Source organism: Cervus canadensis, chromosome 14 (assembly GCF_019320065.1).
Source record: "Cervus canadensis isolate Bull #8, Minnesota chromosome 14, ASM1932006v1, whole genome shotgun sequence".
NCBI classification, from domain to species: domain Eukaryota; kingdom Metazoa; phylum Chordata; class Mammalia; order Artiodactyla; family Cervidae; genus Cervus; species Cervus canadensis.
This window is the reverse complement of record NC_057399.1, coordinates 25,813,023-25,837,066: the sequence shown is the minus strand read 5'-3', so window position 1 is coordinate 25,837,066 and position 24,044 is coordinate 25,813,023. Positions and strand designations below refer to the sequence as shown.

The following is a 24,044-nucleotide window of genomic DNA, read 5'->3' as shown; positions in this document are numbered from 1 at the left end:
GTCTTTTCATCCCAGGGGGTTTAATCTCCTTTTGCCTAATCCGGCAGTTCCACTGACTGTACCTCTCCCTTCCTGACCATACCGTATTTTTACACATCACAGTTTTCCCCAGAATTCTTCCGTTGCTTTCTTTTTAATACAGAATGGAGTCCAGACTCAAACCTGGCATGTCTGTATAAAATGCTGAGTCATCTTTTCCCTGTCTGGGGAAGAGGAAGAAGAATGCCAGTTTCACAGATGTGTTGAGAAGATTAAGTGAGTATTAGGGATTGCTATTCTTCCCCACAAGTCTCCAGCATGGACCCTCTACCCTTTTAGGTTGGCTTCCCAGAGTTCTCCCAGTGTCTTATGTGTTCTCATGGCTACACGTTTGTTTTGCCTGGGACCCCAGCATTCCCCTCACTGCCTGTCTTTTCAGTCCTGAACATTCCTTTAGGCCCTGCCTAGCTACAATACTCCTTCTGACCTTCTACTTCTAAGAGCATCTCTATGCTGTTCTATGCAGATTCTCAGAATAGATAACACAGCCCAATTTCCTGCCTGAATGTAAAACCATTCACACATTGCCTTCCTGGTGACCATGCTGCTTCTACATGAACACTTCTAGTGTTGATGAGCTAAACTTGGGCTGCTCATTCCATTTTTTTTCAGCAGCTCTAATTAAATAACTGGAGTATGTAATTATCTTTTTAGTCATGACAGTCTTGCCTTTTTAATAAAATTTTCAGTTCTTCCAGAGGAACAAAGTACCTGCTAGAAAGACATTGATTATATTTGTGCCTAAAATTACAGTTTCGTGACATTAATAGTTAAACCATTGCTACCACTTTTCTTTTCTTCCACCTTTATCATTTTTTAGTGGAGAGGACTTACTATTACACAGCTTGTGATTATTGCAGCATCTAGGACAGAAAGAAGTCAAAGAAAACCCTCTTGGTTGATGTCTATTGGTACTTGAAACAACTTTACTTAGGTCACTTTAGGTTACTCTTCAACAGTATTTGAATTTCTGAAAAAAATTCTGTTGCAAAATCTATTCCTTTCTCTCCCTTTTTCTGTATTATTCTAGTCTTTTTACTATTGTATCTGTATATCTGTATACAGTATATATACTGTAGATATATATATATATCTGTATCTGTATACTTGGTTTAGTTTTTATAAAAATTGGGATTATACTCTATATGATGCTTTGTATTTCCTTTTAAAAAGACAATATACCAATGACATTTTTTAATGTCAATATGTGAGTGCATGCTCTGACTCTCTGTGACCCCTTGGACTGTAGTCTGCCAGGCTTCTCTGTCCATGGAATTTTCCAGACAAGAATACTGGAGTGGGATTTCATGACCTCCTCCAGAGGATCTTTCTGACCCAGGGACTGAAGCTGAGGGTCCTCATCTCCTGCAGTGGCAGGCAAATTCTTTACCACTGTGCCACCTGGAAAGCCGATGTCAATATACAAAGATTTAATCATTTTTAATGGTTCTAGGTGGTGGCACAATTGATCCATATTTTTCTTCTATTGATCAACATATTTCCAATTGATTCTTGAATTCTGATTTTTTTACCTTAAAAGATATCAAAAAGATAGATGACCACCACACTCCTATTCATAAATTCACCCAGTGTTAAGCATTAAATTTTGCCATCCCCATATTTATATGTTGAAATCTAACCCTCCAGTAGTTCAGATTGTGACCTTATTAAGGGATAAGGTCTTTGCAGGTACAATTAGTTGAGATAAGGCCATATTCAGTGTCCTTATAAAAGAGGAAAATTTGAGTATAAACCACAGGGAGGATATTATGTGAAGATGAAAGCAGAAATAGGATGATGCTTCTATAAACTGAGGAATGCCAAAGATCGCCAGAAACTCACCAGCAGCAGTAGAGAGGCCGGGAACATATTCTCCCTCACAGCCCTCATAAGGAACCGACTCGGCCAACACCAGTTTTGGACTTCCAGTCTCCAGATCTAGATTCAATCCATTTCTGTTGTTTAAGTCACCCAGTTTGTGCTGTTTTGTTAAGGCAGTCCTAGCAGATTAATACACCCAGTCTTAAAAAAAAAAGTTGTTTAGTGCTTGAGATAAAGAATATTGGGACAATAGATTATGATTTTGAGTGAAGGCCTTTCTATGGTGTCTGTACTGTGTCATCATACCTATCTGATGACATTTTGAAAGAAAATGACTGTGACCACGACCAAGGCTTCTGGGAAATGGCTCATACTATAAAAAAGTAATGTGCTGGATGTTACGGCAGAGGCCAAGTTAACCACCAGAGATTGGGCATGGTAGAAAGGAAATAATTACTGAGAACTTGCTACAGAGAAGGGTGTGGTAACCCAGGCCTTTCTAGGGTAAGTTATCTTCAGGCTTTTAATCAAATTGGGTAATATAAACAAGTAAATGTGATAAATTATCTCTAGAAAATTTAATCTTTCTCTACCTCCATTAATATGTCCTTCAAGGAAGCTCCATGTTGGTCTAAATCTGAGATTTTGGCAGCAAATGATGGATGATCCGATTTTCCAGGAAATCTGAGGACACATGATTGAATATTGTATGTGTTACATAAATGTGCACATTTATGAACATAGACAAGCTGCTTGTAGAAAACTATGCCAGCCATTCGATTTAAAAAAAAAAAAAAAATTGAAAACAGAGCCAGTGGGAAAGGTAAAGATAAAGGTACTCTTTGGAGCAAAGCCTCATTCATTCTCCTCACTGGGGTCCATACTGGAGACAAAGTCCATGAGGCTGGGGCTGCCTAGAGGTTCTAATGAGGATGAAGCACTTTAACATTTGGGTGCTTAGCAAATTAACATTCCCCTCACCTTCAAAAATTGTGAATCACTATATTGTACACCTGCAACTTATATAATATTGTACAGCAACTATACGTCAATTAAAAAAGTTAATGTCCCCCTTAAATGGCATGTGATCCTCCTGTCGACTTGCTAAACCCTCCTTGTTCTTCAGGGCACATTCTGGTGTAATCTGCCCCAGAGGGCCTTCCTTGCCCTGAGCTGCAGAGCACTGTTGCTCCTCTGAACCTCTAGACTCTATTTTTCATGCTCTATTTCTTAGGCAGTGAAATGGTAATTACAAAATTATATCTGATCATACTTTATTACAGTCAGATTCAAAACTCCACGGGACAGGGACTCTGCCTGCTTTATTCACCTTGGCATACCATTGAGCACAGAACAGGAACTCAACAAATGTTTTTTAAAAATAAAAGATTGTACATATATGTGTTCTTCAATTTCTTTTCCCATTATTATTTGAAGTTAAAACATTTGTGCTGGACAACAACGTTCCTTCTCTGCTGCCTGGATATGACCCACAGACCATCAGTTGTAGCCTCTGTTCTACAAGTAATTATAGAGCCCAAGGCAATCATCTCTCTCTACCCCAACAATTCTTATCATGAGAATGGTAGAAATCACATGGTGGCAAATAAATGCACAAAGAAGTCCAAGGCATGTTTTGAACTACTGAGGTTTTTTTTTTTTTTTTTTTTTTTTATTGCAAAACATTTGTTACAGAAATTTCAGAAAGTTTTTCCCGTGGTATCTGCCAACTTCTGCTTCGAATTATATATCTAAACAAACAAGCTCAAAGTGCATTGTGAATCCAATAATAGACCTTTAAAAAAGAAAAATTCCTCTAAGGATTTATATATATTTATAATGTTGATAGATATGCAAACCACTGTCTATCTATACACAAAGAAGGAAAAGATGTATATATCTTTAAGAAACCCAATTGCAAAATTATTTTATTTATAGGAATTCATTTAAAAATGATATTTGAATAACTTTCCCCATTATAAACTATGGTCAGAACGTTTACAAATGAGAGTCTAAGTTCTGTGTTATGGAACAGCGATGAGTACAGTATACTGCATGGACTGTTCTGAACAGCAGGAGAAGCAATATAAACTCCGGTCAGACACTGTAGTGACGGGAAGCAGATAAGCCTTGATACAATGCTATGGTACTCTTCTTCTGAATCTCCCTCACCAAGATCCCACATTTAGGTCCAGAATGATGCAGCTAGCAAATATACATGCACATATCATTTGGGAGAACAGAAAGAACGCTGAATAGGGTGAGTTCCTTTCTCTCCCATCTCCATTTTCAGTGTATTTTGTTTATGTATTCACTAAGTTGGAATCAGGAATATGGTCCTGGTTGGCTCTGACTCAGAGGTCCCAAACTATTGCCTCCGGGTTTGAAAGCCGCTGGCAGACACGTTTGGCTAGCACAATGTTTGCAAATCTGAACGTGGATGTCTTTGTAGCAGACACGTGCTTTCTCAAGCCCTATAAACCCTACTTCTTCCTGTTGTCTTTCCCAGCCCAACTGACGTATTTGTGTTCTGGATCCAGCCCCTTCACGTATTTGTGTTTGCAATCCCACAGTCTAGATGCAGACAGCTGCTGCTGATGATATGTGATAAGCTCGGGTAAAGATGTGACTGACTCTTTTGGGATTCAGACAGGCAAAGAATTGATAAGGTTGATGCAAACACCAGTGAAGTTAGGAGCATGGGGTGAAGTTGTGGGGAGGAAGCTAAGTCAGTGGGAAGATGAGGGCTGGACAAAGTCTGAAGGCTTGCAGCCGCTGGTTCAGTTTACTCTGCCAGGGTCCAGAGGGTATGGAGGTGATAGGAAATAAAGTCAACTGGTCTGGCAAAAAAAAGAAAAAATCTTGTGCTGGGCCAAGAGCAAGGAAGAAAGTTAAGGGGGTGAAGGCGGCTGTGTATCCAGGCCCAAGGCTGAATCTCTCTCTGCATCCCCCAGCCCTCAGCAGCCCCCCAGCTCCAGAGGAGGGCCTAGGTCAAGGTTGGCACGGACGCTCTTCAGAAAGCCTATGGCCTTCTAGCCATACTTGTTCTTTTCACTTCCCAGCACACAAACTTTGTGTGAACGGGCAATGGCTTGATGGTCTAATGGGACTGGGAGAACAGGTCAGTTAGGGAAGGGAAAATTAAGCTCACTCTTACTGCCACCTGGATTACTTGGCCACCAAATTTCTCTTAGAGACATGTAGAAATGGTCATGTCTTGATTTCATTAGCAGTGATCAGTGCAAGGAATTCATCAGAGAAAAGGTAACACAACCAACTCCTCAAATGAATTACAAAAAAAAAAAAAAAAATCCTGCTTTCCTTAAAATCAGAACCAACTGCTCCTTTGATTGACTCCAATCTGAGAAAGAGACTGTTTGACATAAAAAGAAAGCCTAGGCCAGTGCAGGCTGACAGAAAAGTTCTCTCTACTCTTTGAGGAACCATCATTTATAAGACTATGCAAATTTGATCCTCCCTTGTTCAGATGTTGAATGGCTTCTAACAACAAAACAGTGACTTCCCTGAAGGGGACACTCTTTAGAGTCACCCTGTGCTCAATGAGGCACGCAGTCACCCACTTCTCACCCTCCCCCAGGCCAGGCTCACACACAACGTGAGAAAAGCCCCAAGGTAGGAGAGTGGTCACATGTCATCCACTGGATTCATCCATACTGATTCGTGCATTTCTACACTGTCTTGAATGGACTCCTCACTCTCATCTCTGGTTTAGCAACTTGCACCCAATGGCCCTAAAGACTCAGAAATGTGTCCTTCATATATCACAGATGTACCAACATTAGACTTTGGTAAACCCAAGTGCTGTTGGCTAGCTATCTCCGGGTCACATAGCTATATGCCCTGCAGTTAATACTCTATTCCATATTATTTGTTCAGAGCTTAAAAAAATAGTAAAAAACCCTTGGTTACTTTTTTGTTTTTAATTTTTTAAAATTGGACATAATCCCCAAACAGTGTAAGAAGCCCAACAATTTGAGTGAGTTCCTAACTGGTTTAAGTATCACAGCAGGCAATAGTAAAACGTTAAGTGCCTTTAAAAGGTCAAAATAAATGCATAAAGCAGTGCATGCATTTTGTCTCCACAAAAATTAAGACTGGATTTGGAGAGGGATTACTTCATTTAAGTCACATTAATATTGTTAAAGAATAGTGAGCTATAATGCAGTATTTAGAGCAAGTATATAACCACCTACACGCTAGCATCACTTTGTCTAGAAACAAACATATTAGTGTTACTACATGAACATACTTATAAAATACTGTACACTGCTTTCACATTGGGTTAGCAGATGTAAACAAACAGCTAATTCAACTGGAGCTTAAGATATTATTTTCAATTTGTCATATAGTTTTTGCATAACATGCCAGTTCATCTTTCACAAAATCACAACTTGCCTACCACAGCTTGCAGGGCTGGTCAGAGGATGCACATCAGCTCATACAAATATTTTACAATGGTCTATGGGAATGTGAAAAACATAAGGCAGATCAGGAACAAAAGTACCCATTTCACGAGGATGCTAAATAACATGGAATTGGGAACATCGTTAATCCTTGCAACATGTGCTTCTTTATTGAATGTTACAGATTTGTAAATAATTATAAAGTTATCCTGTAACGTTCATTAATACAACCACATGCTACAACTATGCTGAGTTAAATACGGGTTACATATATGTTTACATGTGTTTTATAATACAGCATTGCCCCACACACATTGAACAGTATAGCCTATAGATATAGCATGATTGATGACTGGATAATATATAATTACAGAAGTTAAACAGCCCAAACATTCAGAAAGATTAGACTGTGTAGCCTTAGAAAGTGGAAAAAATGTACTATCCAGTTATCTACCATAATATTATCTATAGAGACCATCTTTTAGAATACATTTGAAACATTCAGAAGAAACACATTTTGTGTTTCTTACAAGTACATTTTTCTTATTTGATAATTCTGATATATATATATTTTTTAAAGGGGGAACTTTCAAAGTGCTATATAATATCCTAGACCTGGAAGCTTAGACTTAAAAAAAAAAATCCAGTTCTGTAAAGTGCTGCATTCTGCCCCCTAATACACCTTCTGGCTGGAGAAATAAACTAGCCCCATCAATTACAGCCAAGCTTTCCGGCTTCATTCAAATCCACCCAGGAGAGAGTTTCTAAGTATAAATATAAAGTTTGTTGATTAATCAGGAATTCCCAAGGTAATTTTCATTAAACATCCTTACATTTTTTTTCAAAAGGACTGAGCAATTTAGAACAAATCATTACATATAGTAGTATATAAAAATTGGCACCTTAGAAGCATATGATTAAACCAAAGCTATTACTTCCTTGAGCGCTCTATGACTTTATTTATATTCCTCAATAACTTGCTGCTCATGGGCTGCTTAATTCACAGAGAAGGTAATTAATATCCCCTCGATCAGGGACATGGTGAATAAATGGTTTGGACACAAGCTGACCGTACAAGGCCACAGAATCAATGCCACATTGGTGTGCAGAACACCCAGAAATGGAAAGAAATGGATGGAAACATAATACACATGTAAATGCACAGGAAAGAAATGGCTCATGAAAGTTATACAGGTTGTGTTTAAAGTCACTTAAATTTGGCTTATATATTTCACACACTTCACAAAAGATTTAAGAACTTCATTTTCATGCACAACAAAAGGACCAGGTAGTCACAAGGTCAGGGCTGTTAAATAATTTGTTTCCTAGGTTTGGTTCTCTCCAGAAATCATGATGAATGGAAACACTCATGTTCATAATTTCTTTCCCCTATTTTCGATCTGGTCCAGAATGAGGCCCTGGAGGTGCTGTGATATCCTGCTCTGTGACCAAAGAAGAATAATTCACCTCCTTCTTAGGTTCCTCTACAGACTTAGAGAAGCCTCTGGCTTCATAAGTATGCTCCACATTTAAAATCATCGTAGTGTTTAGGATGTAAATACATCAAACTAGCAAAAGCTAATCTAAGGAACAAAAGTAACAAAATCTGGGTTTAAACTCTGGTGCTGAGACTTGGCCTTCCTGAGAATCACAGAGAAATGGTCTTGAAATGTAAAGTGCCTATTACAACTGCATTGATTATGAATAAACATGGTTCCTCTTCCTCATTATCAATCAATATGGAACCAGGGGTACATGAACCCTTTAAGGTTATATTGCAACTCTACACGTACATACTTTTTTTTTTTTTTTCCTGGGAGGTGAGCCCAGAGCTTTCATTAGATCCTCATAGAAATTCATGACTTAAGGAAGTTTTAGGGCAACTGATCTATTCTTAGACCAAATGCAAGTTTACTGAGGGGGAAATGGCCAGTAAAAATATAATTGTTTCTAAAGCAATTATATATGAGGGACTCCGGTGACTTGTTTCTTACTTAAATCCAAGGAGTGAAGATGGAATTGTTTAATTCTTTATATGCAGCCACATCATTGTCTCTACATCTGAAAACTTGTTCAGAAGATTTTGGTTTTTGTTTTAAATATTTAAAGGCTAGAGATTTTGTCCATGTATTCACTTGATTTCACATAATGAGAAAACCTGGAATTCAAAACTACAGCAAAACAAAATAACCGGGAAGTATTCGGGGGTCAGGGACATTAAGTCTTTTTCTTTAAAGATTTTTATTCTCCTTTAAATCAGTGATCCAAATAGGAATCCAAAGATTTGATGAAGATTTCTTTATCCCACTTTAAATCCAGATTTTGATCTAGAAACGTATGCCTATATTCAACAGTCCATAATACTATCTGGTTTAGAACCGTACACCTATTCTGATTGTACTTGGCATAATCTCTTTGTGCAGGAGAAACCAGACTAAATGAGATGTCATGATAGCAAGTGCTTCCGCACAAAAAAGAGGCAGAGGGAAAGTAGTGAGTCATGTTGGCAACTCCAGTTTTGTACAAGGAAAAGCTAAGGTCATAGGATTTTAAAAATTTATAATTTCAACATGTCAAAATTTAATATAATTAACTCTTTCAATGGAACTCCTTGGATATTAAAAAATCCTGGTTATATCTCAAGATGATAGAAAAGTCCAAGCCTTTTAAGAAAGCTCTATATGTCTGTTTATAAACTATATATTAACATGTCTCTCTGTGTAAATGCATATAAGCAGCATATACTACAGAACTCTTTATATGTTTATTTGCTTTCTATTTTAGTCTACCGGATCTTTTTTATAGCTCTGTGTATAAGAAAAATATTCATGGTATGCTTGCTACTGATGGCTTGGGTTGATACCAAACTCCCAGTCAATTCTAAGGTTATTTATGGTTTTGAAACTTCCCTAAAAAGTGCTTTGGAACATTTCCATAAAAAAGATACCAGCCCTTGAAAAACTCCAATTAAATTTATGCTGAGCTCAGATTAAATGGCAAAACTCTAGGTATGAAAATATCCACATGTAACCAGATATTCATATACAAAATGGTCATGTGATAGGCGGTGTGGAAAATTGGCAGTTACATCCTGGAGATGTTCAGAAGACATGGTGGATTCATACACATGATGAGGCTCACACAGCAGCATCACACATAACATGGATGGTGAGAATATAGCAGTATCTCATATGGCAGTTTTAGATGAGTTCTGCCTACTATTTTTTTTAAAGTTCACTATTACATATTCAGTGAGTGGCTTCATTGATGACAGGTGAGATACAAAATAAATTAAAAAATATAAAATTATTTAATTACATTCATCCTGAGCTTACTTGACTATACTTGAATGCCCACTGTATATAATAAACCATTTGACAATTGTTTTTAACATCAACTCTTCTTTCATTTTGATTGCAATACAAAAGGCATTTCTTTTCCCTTTATTTTCTTCAAAAGAGATAAAAGTTGTGGCACCAGAAATGAATATATAAGAGACAGGTGAACTATGACTGTTACCTTGTTTTTTCTTTATAATGATCAATTACAGAAGTGTTGGCATGAGAAGGATGTGGGACGTTAGGTAGAACTGCTTGCTGCCGGCTTATACTGAATAAAAAGGATGCTCTTCATCAGTCACCAGTGATGGAGCCAATGTGAAAAGAAAACAGAATTGAAGTTTAGAATATCTCATTTGTATGCTGGCTACTTCATTTTATTTTGCAATTTAGCCCTGCATCCTAAAACTTTTGATAATGGTCAGAAATGGAAAGATGCCTCCTGGCACGGAGCATGCTTGATGCCCCATTCATTCCCAGAGCTCATGGCTTTCTGAAATGACTAGTTATACACATTCATCTCAACCCTTCTTCTCCCTCTTTCCCCTCCCTACCCATTGAGTGTGAACATGACTTAAATCCCCTGTGTTTTACACTGGGCCAGATCAAATGTTTTCTTGATCTGTGACCCAGAATTCACCTTTTAGTTAACGACTTCCAAGGAATGACTTGTTTTGCTCAGCTAAGAATAAAGCAGGTGAGTTTCTAGAAACGGGAACCGGTGAATTTCAGGGAGAATTTGAGGGCTGGATTCTTGAGCCTCCTGCAAAACTTATTAGAAGGTTTAGCTGTGCTTGCTTTCAAAGCTGTGAAAGGCAGACATTCGGGAGAGTCTCCTCATGGACAGACTGTCCCCTCGGCCCTCCGGCTTGGAGGACTTACTCCTCTGGAAGGGGTTTCTCAGGCCTGCCGCGTTCCGCTGCCTGTCGAGTTTGTCACTGATGGAGAAGCTCTTCCTGGTGCGTGCGTACGGTGTGCTTGCCCCCTCTGCTGAGTAACTGTTGGCGCGCCCTACCTTGGGAACTGTGATGTTGTGGGACAGGGCCCTGTGGGGACTATCACCCTCCCGGGGCGGCTTCGTGACCGTGGCTCTCCGGCCCTTGGCCTCGTTCTCCTCACCGTCAGAGCTGGGGTGACTCAGCTCTGCCTCTCGCTCGGGATGGCAGCACGATTCCTCCACTTCTCCCCCAAGACCGCCCGGGAAGCTGGCTCTGTCAGCAATCACTTGAGGGGCATTGACACATCGCGTGTCAATACAGTCTGTAATACTTGTATATTCTGCTGTTTTCATGGGCACCCCAAAGTTGGCATAGCAGCTCCTCGAAGGAGAAAACATAAAGCTATGTGATTTCACGATGGAGGCTTCTTCTAGAAGAAAGGGGGTGGTGGCTAGGTAGCGGCTACTTTTGGAACGCTCAATGGTGTGGTACATTGGAGGGTCAGTGTCCCACGGGTTTTGGCATTCTGGGAGGTGGGTATAGTCTGAAGAAAAAGATCTAGTGTCCATGGAGGTGATGTCCTCAAAATCAATGCTCCGGCTTGGTGGTCTGTCTGTGGGTGCAAGAGTCACATAGGCACTACTTGAAGGAGCTGCAGAAGGTACTGGAGCCGAAAAGCTTGGTTCTCCCAGCCCCAGGATGTTCACGGAATTGTCCAGTGGGTCTATATCACAGTGGAGCTCATCCATGGCAGAGACATAGATGTCTATACATGAAGATGGTCTTCTGGAGTCGGGAACAATGGCCAAGGTGTTTGCAGGGACTGCAGGAGCTTTGGATTCTTTTGCTACAGAGTGGGAACTAGTAGCCCGGTGTAGGCTCAGGGACCTTTCTTTAAAAAGACTCTCCAACTTTTCTATCCCACCTCTGTCTTTCATATTGACTGAATAGAAAGAATGGCTTCGCATACGGGGCATTAAGGTTGGAGAAGTTGGGGACAAGGTCTCCTCACCTGCAGGGTCTATACTCTCTTGGAGCTTGAAGGTGTTCCCCTCCTGGCTGTTGAAGCTGCTCTGGCGGACAATGTAGGCTGCATCTGTGCAGTCCGAGGAGGTCCGCGAGCGGATTTTGTTGGACTCAGCCCGCTCCAGACCCGTCAGGCGCTCCAGGGCTGTGGCCATGCGCCCGATGAGGTCCTCGAGCTGTGCCAGCCGGATGTCCACAGTCTGGAGTGAGGCCTTCATGCAGTGCTCCCTCTCGTTGACTTCCTCCAGCCGCATGGACATATTCTCCACCCTGGGTGGGAAGAGAGAACCAGAATCACTCTGGGTAGTTTCTCTGCAGGAGGCTGTGGAGCAGGGATAGAGGGGCTTAGAATTGTGCTCCGACTTGGTGCCATTACTGTCCCATTGGGGGGATCTGAGGGGGTGCGGGTAGTGAAATGGGGTGGAGAGGAGAGGATGGCCGTGACCCTGTCACTGGGAATCACAGAACTCCAATCTTTCTAAGCTGGAAAAGGCTTTAGAGATGATTGAATCCAGCAGTTTCCAGCTACTAATCCCCTTTCCCTCAGGGAAACTTAATGCTCTGTCCCAACAACTAAACACCAAGGCAAGGAGGTCTTGAAGTGGAGTGGGACCAAAGTCCCACTCTTTCCCGCCCTCCTGGCTTCACTGTGGCTTGGAGCAGGGTTCAATGACCTAAATAAGGACTAGGATGTTGGCTTAACAGTCACCAGCAAAATGAGACTGTTATATTTGGATGACTTTACCCAGTTTTGCAGTAGAATTGTAGAATGTAGCTATTCTTACTATAGGGTACATGTAAAATTTGTATTTTATGGACTGGGGTTATATTTATTTTGCATATACATAATAATCTTCTGTTGTTGTTCTTATTCACAACAATCCTTTTAGAAAGTAGTGCCTCCAAAGGAACTGATATGGTCCTGTTACTGAGTCACCTGGGGTTGACCTTATTTAACCCGATCCTTTCATTAATAAAGGATAAACAAATATCAAGACATTTAGTCAAGATTACATAATTGTGGTGAACTCTAGAGTGGCTATCAATAAATCGTCCTACTCTTCTCTCTGTCTTTCCAGGTAGCTGATCCAGGTACTTTCTATCCCAGTTATTTCTATAGTCCCCATTCTTAAGGGTGTGATCTGTCTCATATTCCTCTTTGCACTTCCATGTGGCCAGCCCAATACCTGCCAGATGTCAAGAAAGGCTCACTGAACAAATCACTGTGACAAACTTGATTTCAATTGTTTAATGGGTTGCTAGGCCATTTACTTATAAAGACAGAGACCACATATTTAAAATAAAATTGTGCCATATTTTTCACTTGTTCAAATTAACTTGGAAAGGACAAACCAAAGCCAAGTTTTGGTTTGAGCTTAAACATTCACTTTTAAATGCTGAAAGGCAAATCTTGGAGAATCTAAATAAGATCTATTCACAACTGTTTTTGAGAGGATAAAGATACTTTCCCAATTTTCTTCCAATATGCACTGCAAATCACTTGACCATTGACCCTTAAAAGGAACATGGCTGCATGCTTTACAAAAGGAGACAGGAATTAGAGCTGGGTCCCTCCAATTGTTGTGATGGTGGTGGTGGTGGTGTGTTAACAATAGCAGCACCTCTATCAGAGAAGAATATATACTTCAATGCCAGAAGGAGATATGAGAGGCATGTGGTTTCTCTCTCTGAGGGACCTATAGGCTTTAAGAAAAACACATACACATACAAAAACCTACCTCTTCTGCTGGCCAGAGTGGGAATATGTGATTCTCTTACTTTTGCAACACCCTCCCCGCCCCACCCTCCTACAGCTCACTCTGCTCTTTTATCTTACAGTTTCCCTACATCAGTCTAAGGTTCTGGACTGCTGTCAAGAGCCCTGCTTCAGAAACTTTTTTTTTTTTTTTCTTTTGTTCCTTTCTGCTGCTCCATAACCAGTTTAGCACCTCTAGGGTCTAGGCACACTCTGCCACGATGCTCAGGTACATTTCCAAAAGACTTGTACACTGAGCAATTCTGTATCTGGCAAACCCAATGCTACCTACTCATCCAGCTAGCACAGATGATTCAGAAAGAAAATTCAACTTTTTCCTATTTCAGTTGTTTTGTGGTATACACGTAGCCCAAGAAACAAATTACTTACAATAATAATTTTGTGTGTCTTAGAGACTTACAATTGACTTTTTCATCATCTATCCTATGGAGTTTGCAAGTATTACAGTTCATTTTTGCAATGCAATAAGCTTTTGGTAAATAGGTAAAAATACTACTTCATTAAACTCAGGAGCGGGACAGATGGTACATTTCTGTAGAATGAGGATTTCTGTTTGGGATACTTAGGTACTGGGTCCACCTAGCTTTTTAGTGTTGGCAGAGTTACAAAAGGCAGGATAATTTTCTTCCTCCCTCTCCTGTCCTTTCCTGGAGTCTGGTGTATACAAGGTTGGTATGGAAAGAGATAAAGATGCTCTCTGAGTATAACTGCATGTGGTTATTGGTTTGAGCATGGGAAGATATCTCCCTGCACTGTGGGGACCCCCCTGCCCACCCTACCTCACTTTAGTTCCAGAATCCAACACTGCAGAGAAAACTAGCAGGTGAAAGGCTGAGCTAAGGCACCAAGAGGCAATGAAAGAGTAAGGACTTGGTTGTGGGGAATAAACAGAACCCAGACACTAAGGATCCCAAGGAATGGGAGGGAGAGAGGAGGTACAAGGAAGCAGGGGGTCCTCCGGGAAGGCAAGGAGGTGCCCAGTGGGAGCCTCCAGAGCAAAGATAAAGAAGCATGGCTCCAGGGGGTGGAACTAGGGGAGGAAAGCATTCTAGACCAAGGTCACGGAGCTATTCTTCACCAAATCTTAACTTTCCTGTGGGCTCTGAGGTGCTTTGGAACGTAAGACTTGAATTTAAAAAAAAAAAAAAAAAAAAGGACTGTTTGATCTGTTTTCTTTCAGAATCCTGGATGTGTTTAACCACTTGACTGTATGTCAGTTAGGTCACTGATATAAGTGATAGGTGTTTAATGCAGGAGTTATAAAAAAGATGAAAGTTCCTAGAGCCAAACTTACCATATACTTGTTCCATAAATAGAGTTCTTCCCTTAATCTTTAAAAAGAATTCTTGAAAAGTTAATTTGTCAATGGGCATATATTACAGATATAAATAGGTATGAGAAACAAATCAAGAGTTTTGGCTCATAGTGGTAGTTTCCAGGAGTTGACTCTGATCAAATAATTCAGGAGATTATATGGAGATAAGAATGATAAGATTTTATGGATCAAAAGGAATCCTCAAGGAGATATATATGGCAGTGACTAAGTAAGAAAAGAAAAAGGGATTTGGAAAGGAAGATGTTGAATGGGAGGAACACTTTATTTTTCTTTCCTTCTTTCAAATTTCCAGATCTTGTGTGACTTATTTCAGAATAACTCAAGAGGTAATTACAATAGGCACCCAACAGAAACCTGGAAAGGTATGAGGTGGTTCTTGTTCCCAGGAGGCCAAGAAAGCAACAGCCAGAAGCCCATCAAAGGGGACTCAATAGGCTGGTTAAAAAAAGAAATCCAGGTCATAAGACAACCAGCCTCTAACGGCCAAAGTGATAAGGAAAAGGGCATTCAAAAGAAGATTCTGGCGGCACAGAAAATTTCAGCTTCAATATGCAATATGTTAAGGATTATTGTATTGTGTGTGCTTACCTTCTAGAAAATTCATTGTTTTTTCTGATAACCTCAAAATGTGATTAAAGGAAATATGGTAAAAGGAAAAAGACAACTGGAAGGCCATACCTGTTCTAAATTTCAAATATTCCCTGGAGTGCTAGCAGTAGGATGGGTATAGGATAAAGAGCAGAAACAACTTCAGATCACATGAGCCCAGTTGTGGGGGCTCTTATGGGGGTATACTGATACAGGTTTTCAGATCAAAGACAATGATGCAGAGCAGCTAAAGTGAACTCTTGCTTATCCATAGACTGATACTTAATATGTGAACTTTAGGGCCACCTACCCCTTCCCTATGGGCTTCCCTCATAGCTCATTAGGTAAAGAATCTGCCTGCAATGCAGGAGACCTGGGTTTGATTCCTGGGTCTGGAAGATCCCCTGGAGAAGGAAATGGCAACCCACTCCAGTATTCCTGCCTGGAGAATCCCATGGACAGAGGAGCATGGCGGGCCACAGTCCATGGGGTTGCCAAGAGTCAGACACGACTTAGTGACTAAATGATGATGACGACCCTTCCCTTTGGGCCAGTTATCCTTCTAATTAACTCTGGGACCAAAAGAGGGGAGAAAAGTTAAACTTGGATCTATCAATGGAGATAGCAAAGATCAGCTTTAGAAAAAGACACAGTGGCAAGTGACTGAAGCTCCTCTTTTATGACTTACACTATTTGGGGATTATTTATAAATTTCATATATCCTAAGTTATTCTCTCTTTGTTATGAAACATTGTAACTGGAAAATACTATTAACAGTCATTGCCTAATACTTTTTGGATCTAGGTAAAGTGAAAAAAGGGGGCTACAGAGCCTATTGGTTTGGGAAAGATAATGTTAGATTAAAAGATGATAACAAGGAACGATATATATATCAGTTTGCCTAAATTGTTACTGTCAAGGAGAAAATTCAAACTGAAACTTCTGATAAGTGGAGCCCAACAGGTAGGGTGATGGTGAGGATAAACTGGAAGCTGTTAAGTTAGGGATCTGAGGACCAAATCCCTATGGGAGGGCAGATCAAGTAAGTATGTGAAGCAGGCAAAGCATAAGAGACCAGCGGAAGGTTCTGTGGCAGAAGAGAGTATATCCAGGACAAAGGCATTCAGAGTGAATTCTAACAATCACTGTCAGCTCAACACAACAGCCCTCTGTGGGCAGATGCTGCCCAAGAGTGACCAGTGTGCAAAACCTGCTTTAAATGAGTTAAAGGGACCAGAAAAGAACTTCCATCTGTGATCACCAGAAAATGTAGGTGACCCTTAAGAGCCAAAGGGAAATAAAAGGAAACGCCAGGAGACTGCAGATAGGAAATGTTTCTCAGTACTCAACATTCCTGATTCTATGAGTTATGGGAGTTTAACATTAATTCTAGGCAGCATTATAGAATGGCTTGTTGTTGGTGTTTAGTCACTAAGTCATGTACGACTCTTTGCAACCCCATGGACTATAGCCCACCAGGATCCTCTGTCCATGGGATTTCCCAGGCAAGAACAATGGAACAGATTGCTATTTCCTTCTTCAGGGGATCTCCCCAACCTAGGGGTTGAACCCGTGTGTCCTGAGTCTCCTGCATTGGCAGGTGGATTCTTTACCACTGAGCCACCTTGGAAGCCCATAGAATGGCTTAATCTTAGGTAATTAAGCTGATGCTATCTTTTGGTACTTTAAAGAGACAGGATTAATTAACAGGCGACTACACGGGCTCAATATTAATCTTGTCTCTCTTTTGATAATCTAGACTAACAAAGAAACATAGATGCACAATATTTTTCATAAAGTGCATTGCGATTTCAGTAAATGGGTTGATACATCAGCCTGACTACAGAAATGTGAATACTTGGCTGGCTGATTAACCAAGTGAGAGATGGTATAACAATGGACAGGTGTCATCACAAAAGATAGTTTTTGGAGTCATGCAATATCTTAGTTCTGTCTTGGTTCACCTGATTCATGCTGGTGAGATTTTGGTGGATTATGTTGAAGGCATAGCAGGTATGTTTATCAAGCAAACAATGATATAAAAAGAATAGGATGAAAAATTAATAGACAGACAATAAAATCAGGATCCAAGGTTGTCCTTAAAATGCTATAATAATGAGCCAAAGTGGCGGGTGGGAGGTGGGGACTTGGGTGGTGCTAGTGGTAAAGAATCCACCTGCCAATGCAGGAGACCTAAGAGATGCGGGTTCTAACCCTGGGTCAGGAAGATCCCCTGGAGGAGGGCATGGCAACCCACCCTAGTATTCTTGCCTGGAGAATTCTATGGACAGAGGAGCCTGGCAGGCTATATAGTCCATGGCGTTGCAAAGAGTTGGACAAGACTGAAGTGACTGAGCATACAAAGAGGAAGTGGAATTAAAGACAAATTTCATAGCAATAAATGCTAAGTCTTGATTTTAGGTTAGAAACAAACATTTCCCAAGAAGAAGTTGGAAGATACTTGAAATATCTCATGTGAAAAAGGCTTGGTTTTAATTAGCTGTAGGCTCGCTCTGAACCAAAGATGTGACTTGGCTGCTATGATGGTAATGCAATCCCATAGCAAATAAAACGTGTAGATCCAAAAATAATAACTACTAGTTGAAACACAATATCTCATGTATGTTATCGCAATAACTTTTAAAATTTTAGTTAGGTATTAATACCACAGGTATGTCCCCATTTTACTGATTGGGACATAGGTTCAGAGGAGTTAAGTAACTTGTTCAAGGTCACAGCTAGTTACTGCAGAATTAGTGTTAAAATCTTTCCATTTTACTGTGTTCTTTCCCTTGTTACATGTTCTTTTCCTATTGTACTCTGTAATTATTAGGTTAGCATATAGAAGAAGATCAAAAACAGTAAGTGAATGAATAAAGGCATTGAGTCTAGGCTCTAACTATAACACAGAATTAGGTTCCATTTAGATACCACATTTAAAGGGTGATGTTGAAAATTCAAAGTGCATATTGAGAAAGTGGGCAGGGTAGTGGAAGATCTGCTATACACATGCTAAGTGGTTAAAGGACTTTGGGATATTTAGTTTAGAAAAGATAGAGCAAATGGGAGATGATGGTGATATTACCATATGTGAAACATTTTCTCAGAGAGAGTAGAATATAATTTTTTTTCTGTATTTATTCATGATGCTGGTATCTAAGGCAGCTTCTCCTCCTTCAGGAGGTGCTCAAATAGAGGCTAAGTGTAACTGGATCATGCATTCTTTCAAAGCAAAGCCCTTATATCCCCACCCCAAACCCAGGCTCTGCTCAGCACATGCTTGTTAAATTGTTGCTGGTCAGGTGTGTGGGAGAAACACTGCTTTGGGTACAAGTAATCTGTATTTGGGCTTTGCTTGTGGCTTAGCTGGTAAAAGAATCCGCCTGCAATGTGGGAGAACTGGGTTTGATCCCTGAGTTGGGAAGATCCCCTGGAGAAGGGAAAGGCTACCCACTCTAGCATTCTGGCCTGGAGAATTCCATGGACTGTACAGTCCATGGGTCGTAAAGAGTTGGACACAAATGAGTGACCTTCACACACACATAATCTGTACTTAATGACCTTCAGAACTGTTCCAAATGTAAGGTACCGAATTTTATTGATATATGTTCCACAGTGAATGATTCTGCACCGTCCTATCCTACTTGGGACTTCAAGCTTGTCCATTATGTTCCATTAGTGGTCCCCAAAGTGCGGTTCAGGACTAGCTGTATTACCATCAGCATTACTGGGAACTTGTTAAAAATGCAAATTCTCAGGCTCCACCGTAGACATGGTGAATCAGAAACCAAGGATGTAGGTGGATGCCCAGAAACCTGTCTTGTAACAAGCTTTCCAGTTGATTTTAAGGCCTTCTAAGGTTTGACAACTGTGAGTTAGATGTTCCTGGCTGTTCCTGCCTTGGGTGTACACTAGAATTCAGTGAGACTGTGCTTTTTGAGGACAGAGCTCCGCCTTATTGCCTGGTACACAGTGAAAGTGCTGGTATGCATGTATTGAAACAGAACCCACTAGTTAAAGGATGATGAGCAAAGAATTTGATGGCACAAACTCCAGGGATTGGTTATCGTAAGCCAGGGTAAAAACATCCTCAGAAAAGAAGGTAGTTACCAATGTTGCTTAACAGCTTAAAAATTTGGCTATTTTAATATAATTATCACTAGCTAGATATTGTCCCAAATAAGTAATAGCATTGGTTATAATCAATTAGCTCACTATATTTTGGAACTGTATTGCTTTAGATACATCATGGTCATTGCTATATAAAAATGGCAAAGACAAGGGTTTTTCAGAATCAGTTCCTCCAAGGTGTTAATGATCTCCTGAATATTGTATTGGGTCCTTCCTATACATACTATTTGGTGACAAAAATATAATTTAATAATGATCCATTTAAATAGACAATTACAGAAGTATACTTTTATTTCTACAGAGATTCATGCAAATAGAATTTGAATAAATTAACTGTATTTTAAAGGTAGTAGCAAGGGGAGAAACAGAGCAAAGAACCAGCTCTTAAGTTTTCTGATTTCAAATCTCTGTATTGAGGTTATCTAATATACGGAGAAAATTATAAAATATACAGTATAAAATGTGCATAGTTAACATATAAATTTAACATATGTATTCAAATGTGAGTTTATACATACTTATCTATCATCTCTCTACCCATCTATCTATTCATCTAGCTAGCCATCTAGCTCATGTAAAACAGGACAGGTGATTTCACCTGCCACTCCACTTAGGAAAGGACATGTCCTGGAGAATGTGTGAAATGGGTTATATGGATCCCCTCCTCCCTTGGTTGATCTCTGTTCCCCGATGCACCTCATGGGTTTCTATTGTACTGAGTATAATTCTAGTGTTTAGAGACATTATTTTTGGTACATTTGCAGATGCAAAACAAAACTACTACCATCACCACCAAAAGCAGGACTTCAAATAAACACAGACAGAAGCTACAGAAGCAGAATGAGGCCTGGGCTTAGATTCACTTCTCTGGCACCTGGGCTTAGCTGTGAACTCACCCTGGCCCTCTGGGCCCCGCGACTCCAGAAGGTCAGCTAGTACCTAGGTCACAGGGAGGGCTGCCATGCACTCTGTCCTGATTTCTGGGAACTGTTCACTTTGGCCACCTTCCTGAAGGGTGGGGCTCGGTAACTACCCAGAGAGGAAGAGGGCCTTGGGGAAGAAGTCTCCTAGAAGCATCTGTAAATGTGGGGTGAGAGCCTCAGATGGAGGTGCTCTAGTTCCTTTATGTTTCCATTCAAAGGGACTCTGTGATAGGTCACAGTTTACATGCCCTGGTGTCTGCACCTCTCCTGTGAGTTCCCCAGAGAGACAAAGACTTCTTTGCATCTTAATACTCCTCCCCTACCTTTCTTTCCTCCCAGGTCTGTGGTTTTCTGAATCCAAAAAGCCACTGCAAAGGGTCCTGGACACACGCTTTGCAAATATGCCTGAGTAACGGACAATGTGTCTACATGGCACAATTTTATGGGAACTACTTGGCTAATATGTCCATTAATAAATAACTTTTTCAAGGCCTTAGCATGAGAGAGGTCTTCAGATTTGAAGCTCCTTCCTCTGTTTGCTAGAAAATTGCTTCAGATTATATCATCATACAATGTTCTAGTTTGCAATGACAGATGTGTATAAAATCTGTGCATGGCTTTAAATTTTATTAATATTGGCTAGTACCTATGGATACAATCACTAAATGGCATGTGGGTATATAACCACTTATCTAGACTGCATTCCTTAAATAAATAATGGGCCAGGGATAGAAAAATGTCATTTGTGTCATTTCTGCTGAGCCATTAGAGAAAACGTATGAAGTGGCTAAGCAGACAAAATGTCATTTCATGAAAACTAGACGTGACTGACTCAAATCTTAAAAGTCTGAGTCATATATCAACTGATGTCATCAATGTATCATCCTTTTTCCCACTACTTATAAGTAACTTCTGCCATCTTTATATTGCAAGTGCTTAAAATTTAAAGTTACACTAATGTTTTGCAATACTTGGGGTGTTCTTCAGAAAAGCAGTGCTCCAAATGCTGGAATGTGCCAGCCTGGAATGAAGTTTGTATTAGACTACAGCAAAATGAGGAAAATCAGAAAAAATGTAAATTTATTTGCATAAAGTTAGATTCATTAAATTTAAAGTATTCTCTTCTCTTTATTTTGAGATTTTTTTTTCTTACAGCCCTACTGGTCTATAAACCTATTTGGTCAGTGATATCTAAAAGTGTATAATAAGTAAGTAGAAAAACATCTGCTTTTATTTCTTTGCTTTTACCTTGTTCTATAAGAATAAAAAAACCCAAAATAATTGAAAAAAACACCCTCAACGATTATTCTAATTCACAAGTCTCTTGCTGTTGTTTATTCAGAAGGCATTGAGCACCCATATAAGCCAGGCACTAGGAGCATCTTGACCTTTGGAGAAGATGCTCAGTGATCTACATGAAACAGAAACTTGATGAGAGCCTTGAGTTGGGCTGGGCCTCTCTTGGTTTGTGTCTAGGTCTGAACTTTCCAATTTCTGGTCTAAGCCAACAACTCTTGCCCTGTCCTGGACTCAATAATCTCCGGTGTCCAAGAAGGCGACTTCTACTGCCTGCTGGAGAAATCTAGGACTTACAAGTCTGGGATTTTGATCTATAGACATTTCAGACAATGTTCTGTTCTCTCATAAGCTCAATGATTTCTTGTACAATAAAAATAAGCAAAAAGGGGGGGCGGGATCTCTGTTTTCTTTGTGGTCCTGCAAACATAATCAATTGATAAGGCATACCATGGTATAAAACATCCCCAGGAGACATGTGCCCAGAGAACACACCTTTCTGAAGTCACTCGTATCCTCTCATCATTGGACGAGTTGAATCGATCATCCTTTTCTCTGAAATATTCCTCTATGCACTGCTCTTCAAAATCATGTACTTTCTTGAGCTCATCATCAGTTATGAAGAGTTCTGTGGAAAAGATGAGAGATATGAGGCAGAGAAGTAAAAGCAATGAACCTGAGTTGTGGACCTAATGACATTCCTAACTCAAATCAGGTTAGGGAATGGTGCCTCGATTCTTCACTGAGACTCAAACTAAATCCAAACCTGGTAAGGTGACTTGTGTCATTGTCCTCTTTCTGGGTGTTAGATTCATTATGGACCTCTGAATCTCACCTAAGTATACCTGGTTTACTGCAGAGACTGGTTAGAATAATATATGTTGTAAGGATAACAGTGTAGCTAAATAAAGGAAAGGGAAGCTATGCAGAGAAAGGTTTATTAAAAACTCCTGGGCTGAGCAGTATGGCAGACACACATTGTTCATTTGCCTTACTAAAAGCCCTTTGTAGTGCAATTTCCCCTCCCTCTTCCAACTATTGAGACTGGAAAGCCAAATATTTGCAGAATTCCTTGGAGTTAGCAGCAACCAAGAAACACAGTTTGGTTCAAGGTACAAAAAAAAAAAATGCTGCAGGAAAGGGTTGACATTTCAATCCACACCCCACCTCCAACACCTTTTTCTTTCAAAGGTATTGGAAAGAGATTTTGGTTTCCTGAGAAACTACAGGTATGTGGTTGATACTTTCTACCTTTTTTCATCTTCATACTTCTTTATGCCTTGACCATGAACATGTGAGGGCTGGAAGGACAGCAGCTATTTTGCTACTGTGAGACAAGACAGTGTGACAGGGAATAGCTAAGTCTAAAAATAGGCTTCGGTCTTTGATTTTAGTGAGTCATTATTGAGCTCTGGGCTATTTACCTTATCACTTTTTGTAGTAAAACCTTACTTATTTGTGCTATTGTTCATCTGGTATTCTGTTTATACCAAGTAAACAAAGTAGTAACTGATACAGTGGGAGAAAGAGCCCAGTGGAAATCTGAACCTTTTCTCCCCTGAGCTTTCGACTTGCCTAAATGGGTATTTCAAATGGAAACAGTGAATTTTGGAATTCTTAACCCCTCTCCAACTTTCCAATTTTAATGTCTCGAAAGAGGTCAGGCATTGCTATGTCAAAGAAATTGTTAAAAGCTTCAGACTTAGAGAAACAGTTGACTATTAAGTGACTTTGGTTTCAAACTTTAGTTGCACTAGTAATCACCTGGAGGTAATTCTTGGGCCATGATCCTAAAGGCTCTGATTCAGTAGATTTAGTGTAGGTGGTCTATTTTACACTCTTTGAGAAACCACAGGAGGTTGCTTGTATGGGGTTGGATCCCACTGTTCTTAACAGTGGGTGTACCCGGGGGACATTTAGGAACTTGCAGGAGCTGTTAGTATTCAATGAGTGGAGGCTCTATGTGCTAAATCTTCTACAATGCGTGGAACAATTCTATATAATAAAGAATTATTTCCCCAATTGAACCTTCTTTTAGAAATACTGGGCTAGAAGGTGGTTGGTGGAAGGTCTTTTTTATTCTTGGATTATGGAAAAAACTGTTGGTTTCCTCATGAAGTCATATAGGAACAACCCCTAAGGCCTGGGAAATGTTTAAGACCTAAAAACACGATAGACCCAAAGACAATCATAGGAAGTCAAACTTAGTCACCTACAACTCTGCCTGTCAGGATGCTGATTTACACAGTAGCACTGGGAGCATGTTAACATGGTCCATATATCTTGTGGTGGGATGTCTGGCAAGTAAGAAGCTTAGAACCTCTGAAGGTGCTAAGACAGCCCTGCTGGAGCCCGGTTTTATCTAAGAAAGGGGAGAGGTTAAGAATGCTCAATTGCAGCCTCTCCT

At 40.1% G+C, this 24,044-nt stretch overlaps 1 protein-coding gene across 13 annotated transcripts in view; it reads right to left on the bottom strand.

Annotated features, from left to right (window-relative positions):
* Window positions 1-2,038: 2,038 nt before the first annotated feature.
* The window catches only part of TRPM3 (transient receptor potential cation channel subfamily M member 3), a 936,946-nt gene continuing 914,940 nt past the window's right edge, over window positions 2,039-24,044 (bottom strand). For 8 of the 13 annotated variants that reach the window (XM_043487226.1, XM_043487228.1, XM_043487224.1 and 5 more), the window contains 2 exons: window positions 22,133-22,265; window positions 3,491-11,856 (listed from right to left, as the gene is read on the bottom strand). In XM_043487226.1, the coding sequence (XP_043343161.1) occupies window positions 10,407-11,856; window positions 22,133-22,265 (1,583 nt within the window). In that variant the 3' untranslated portion in view covers window positions 3,491-10,406. Of the gene's footprint in view, window positions 2,545-3,490; window positions 11,857-22,132; window positions 22,266-24,044 lie in introns of those variants that run through there. The other 5 variants (XM_043487233.1, XM_043487234.1, XM_043487235.1 and 2 more) reach the window with 3 other exon arrangements.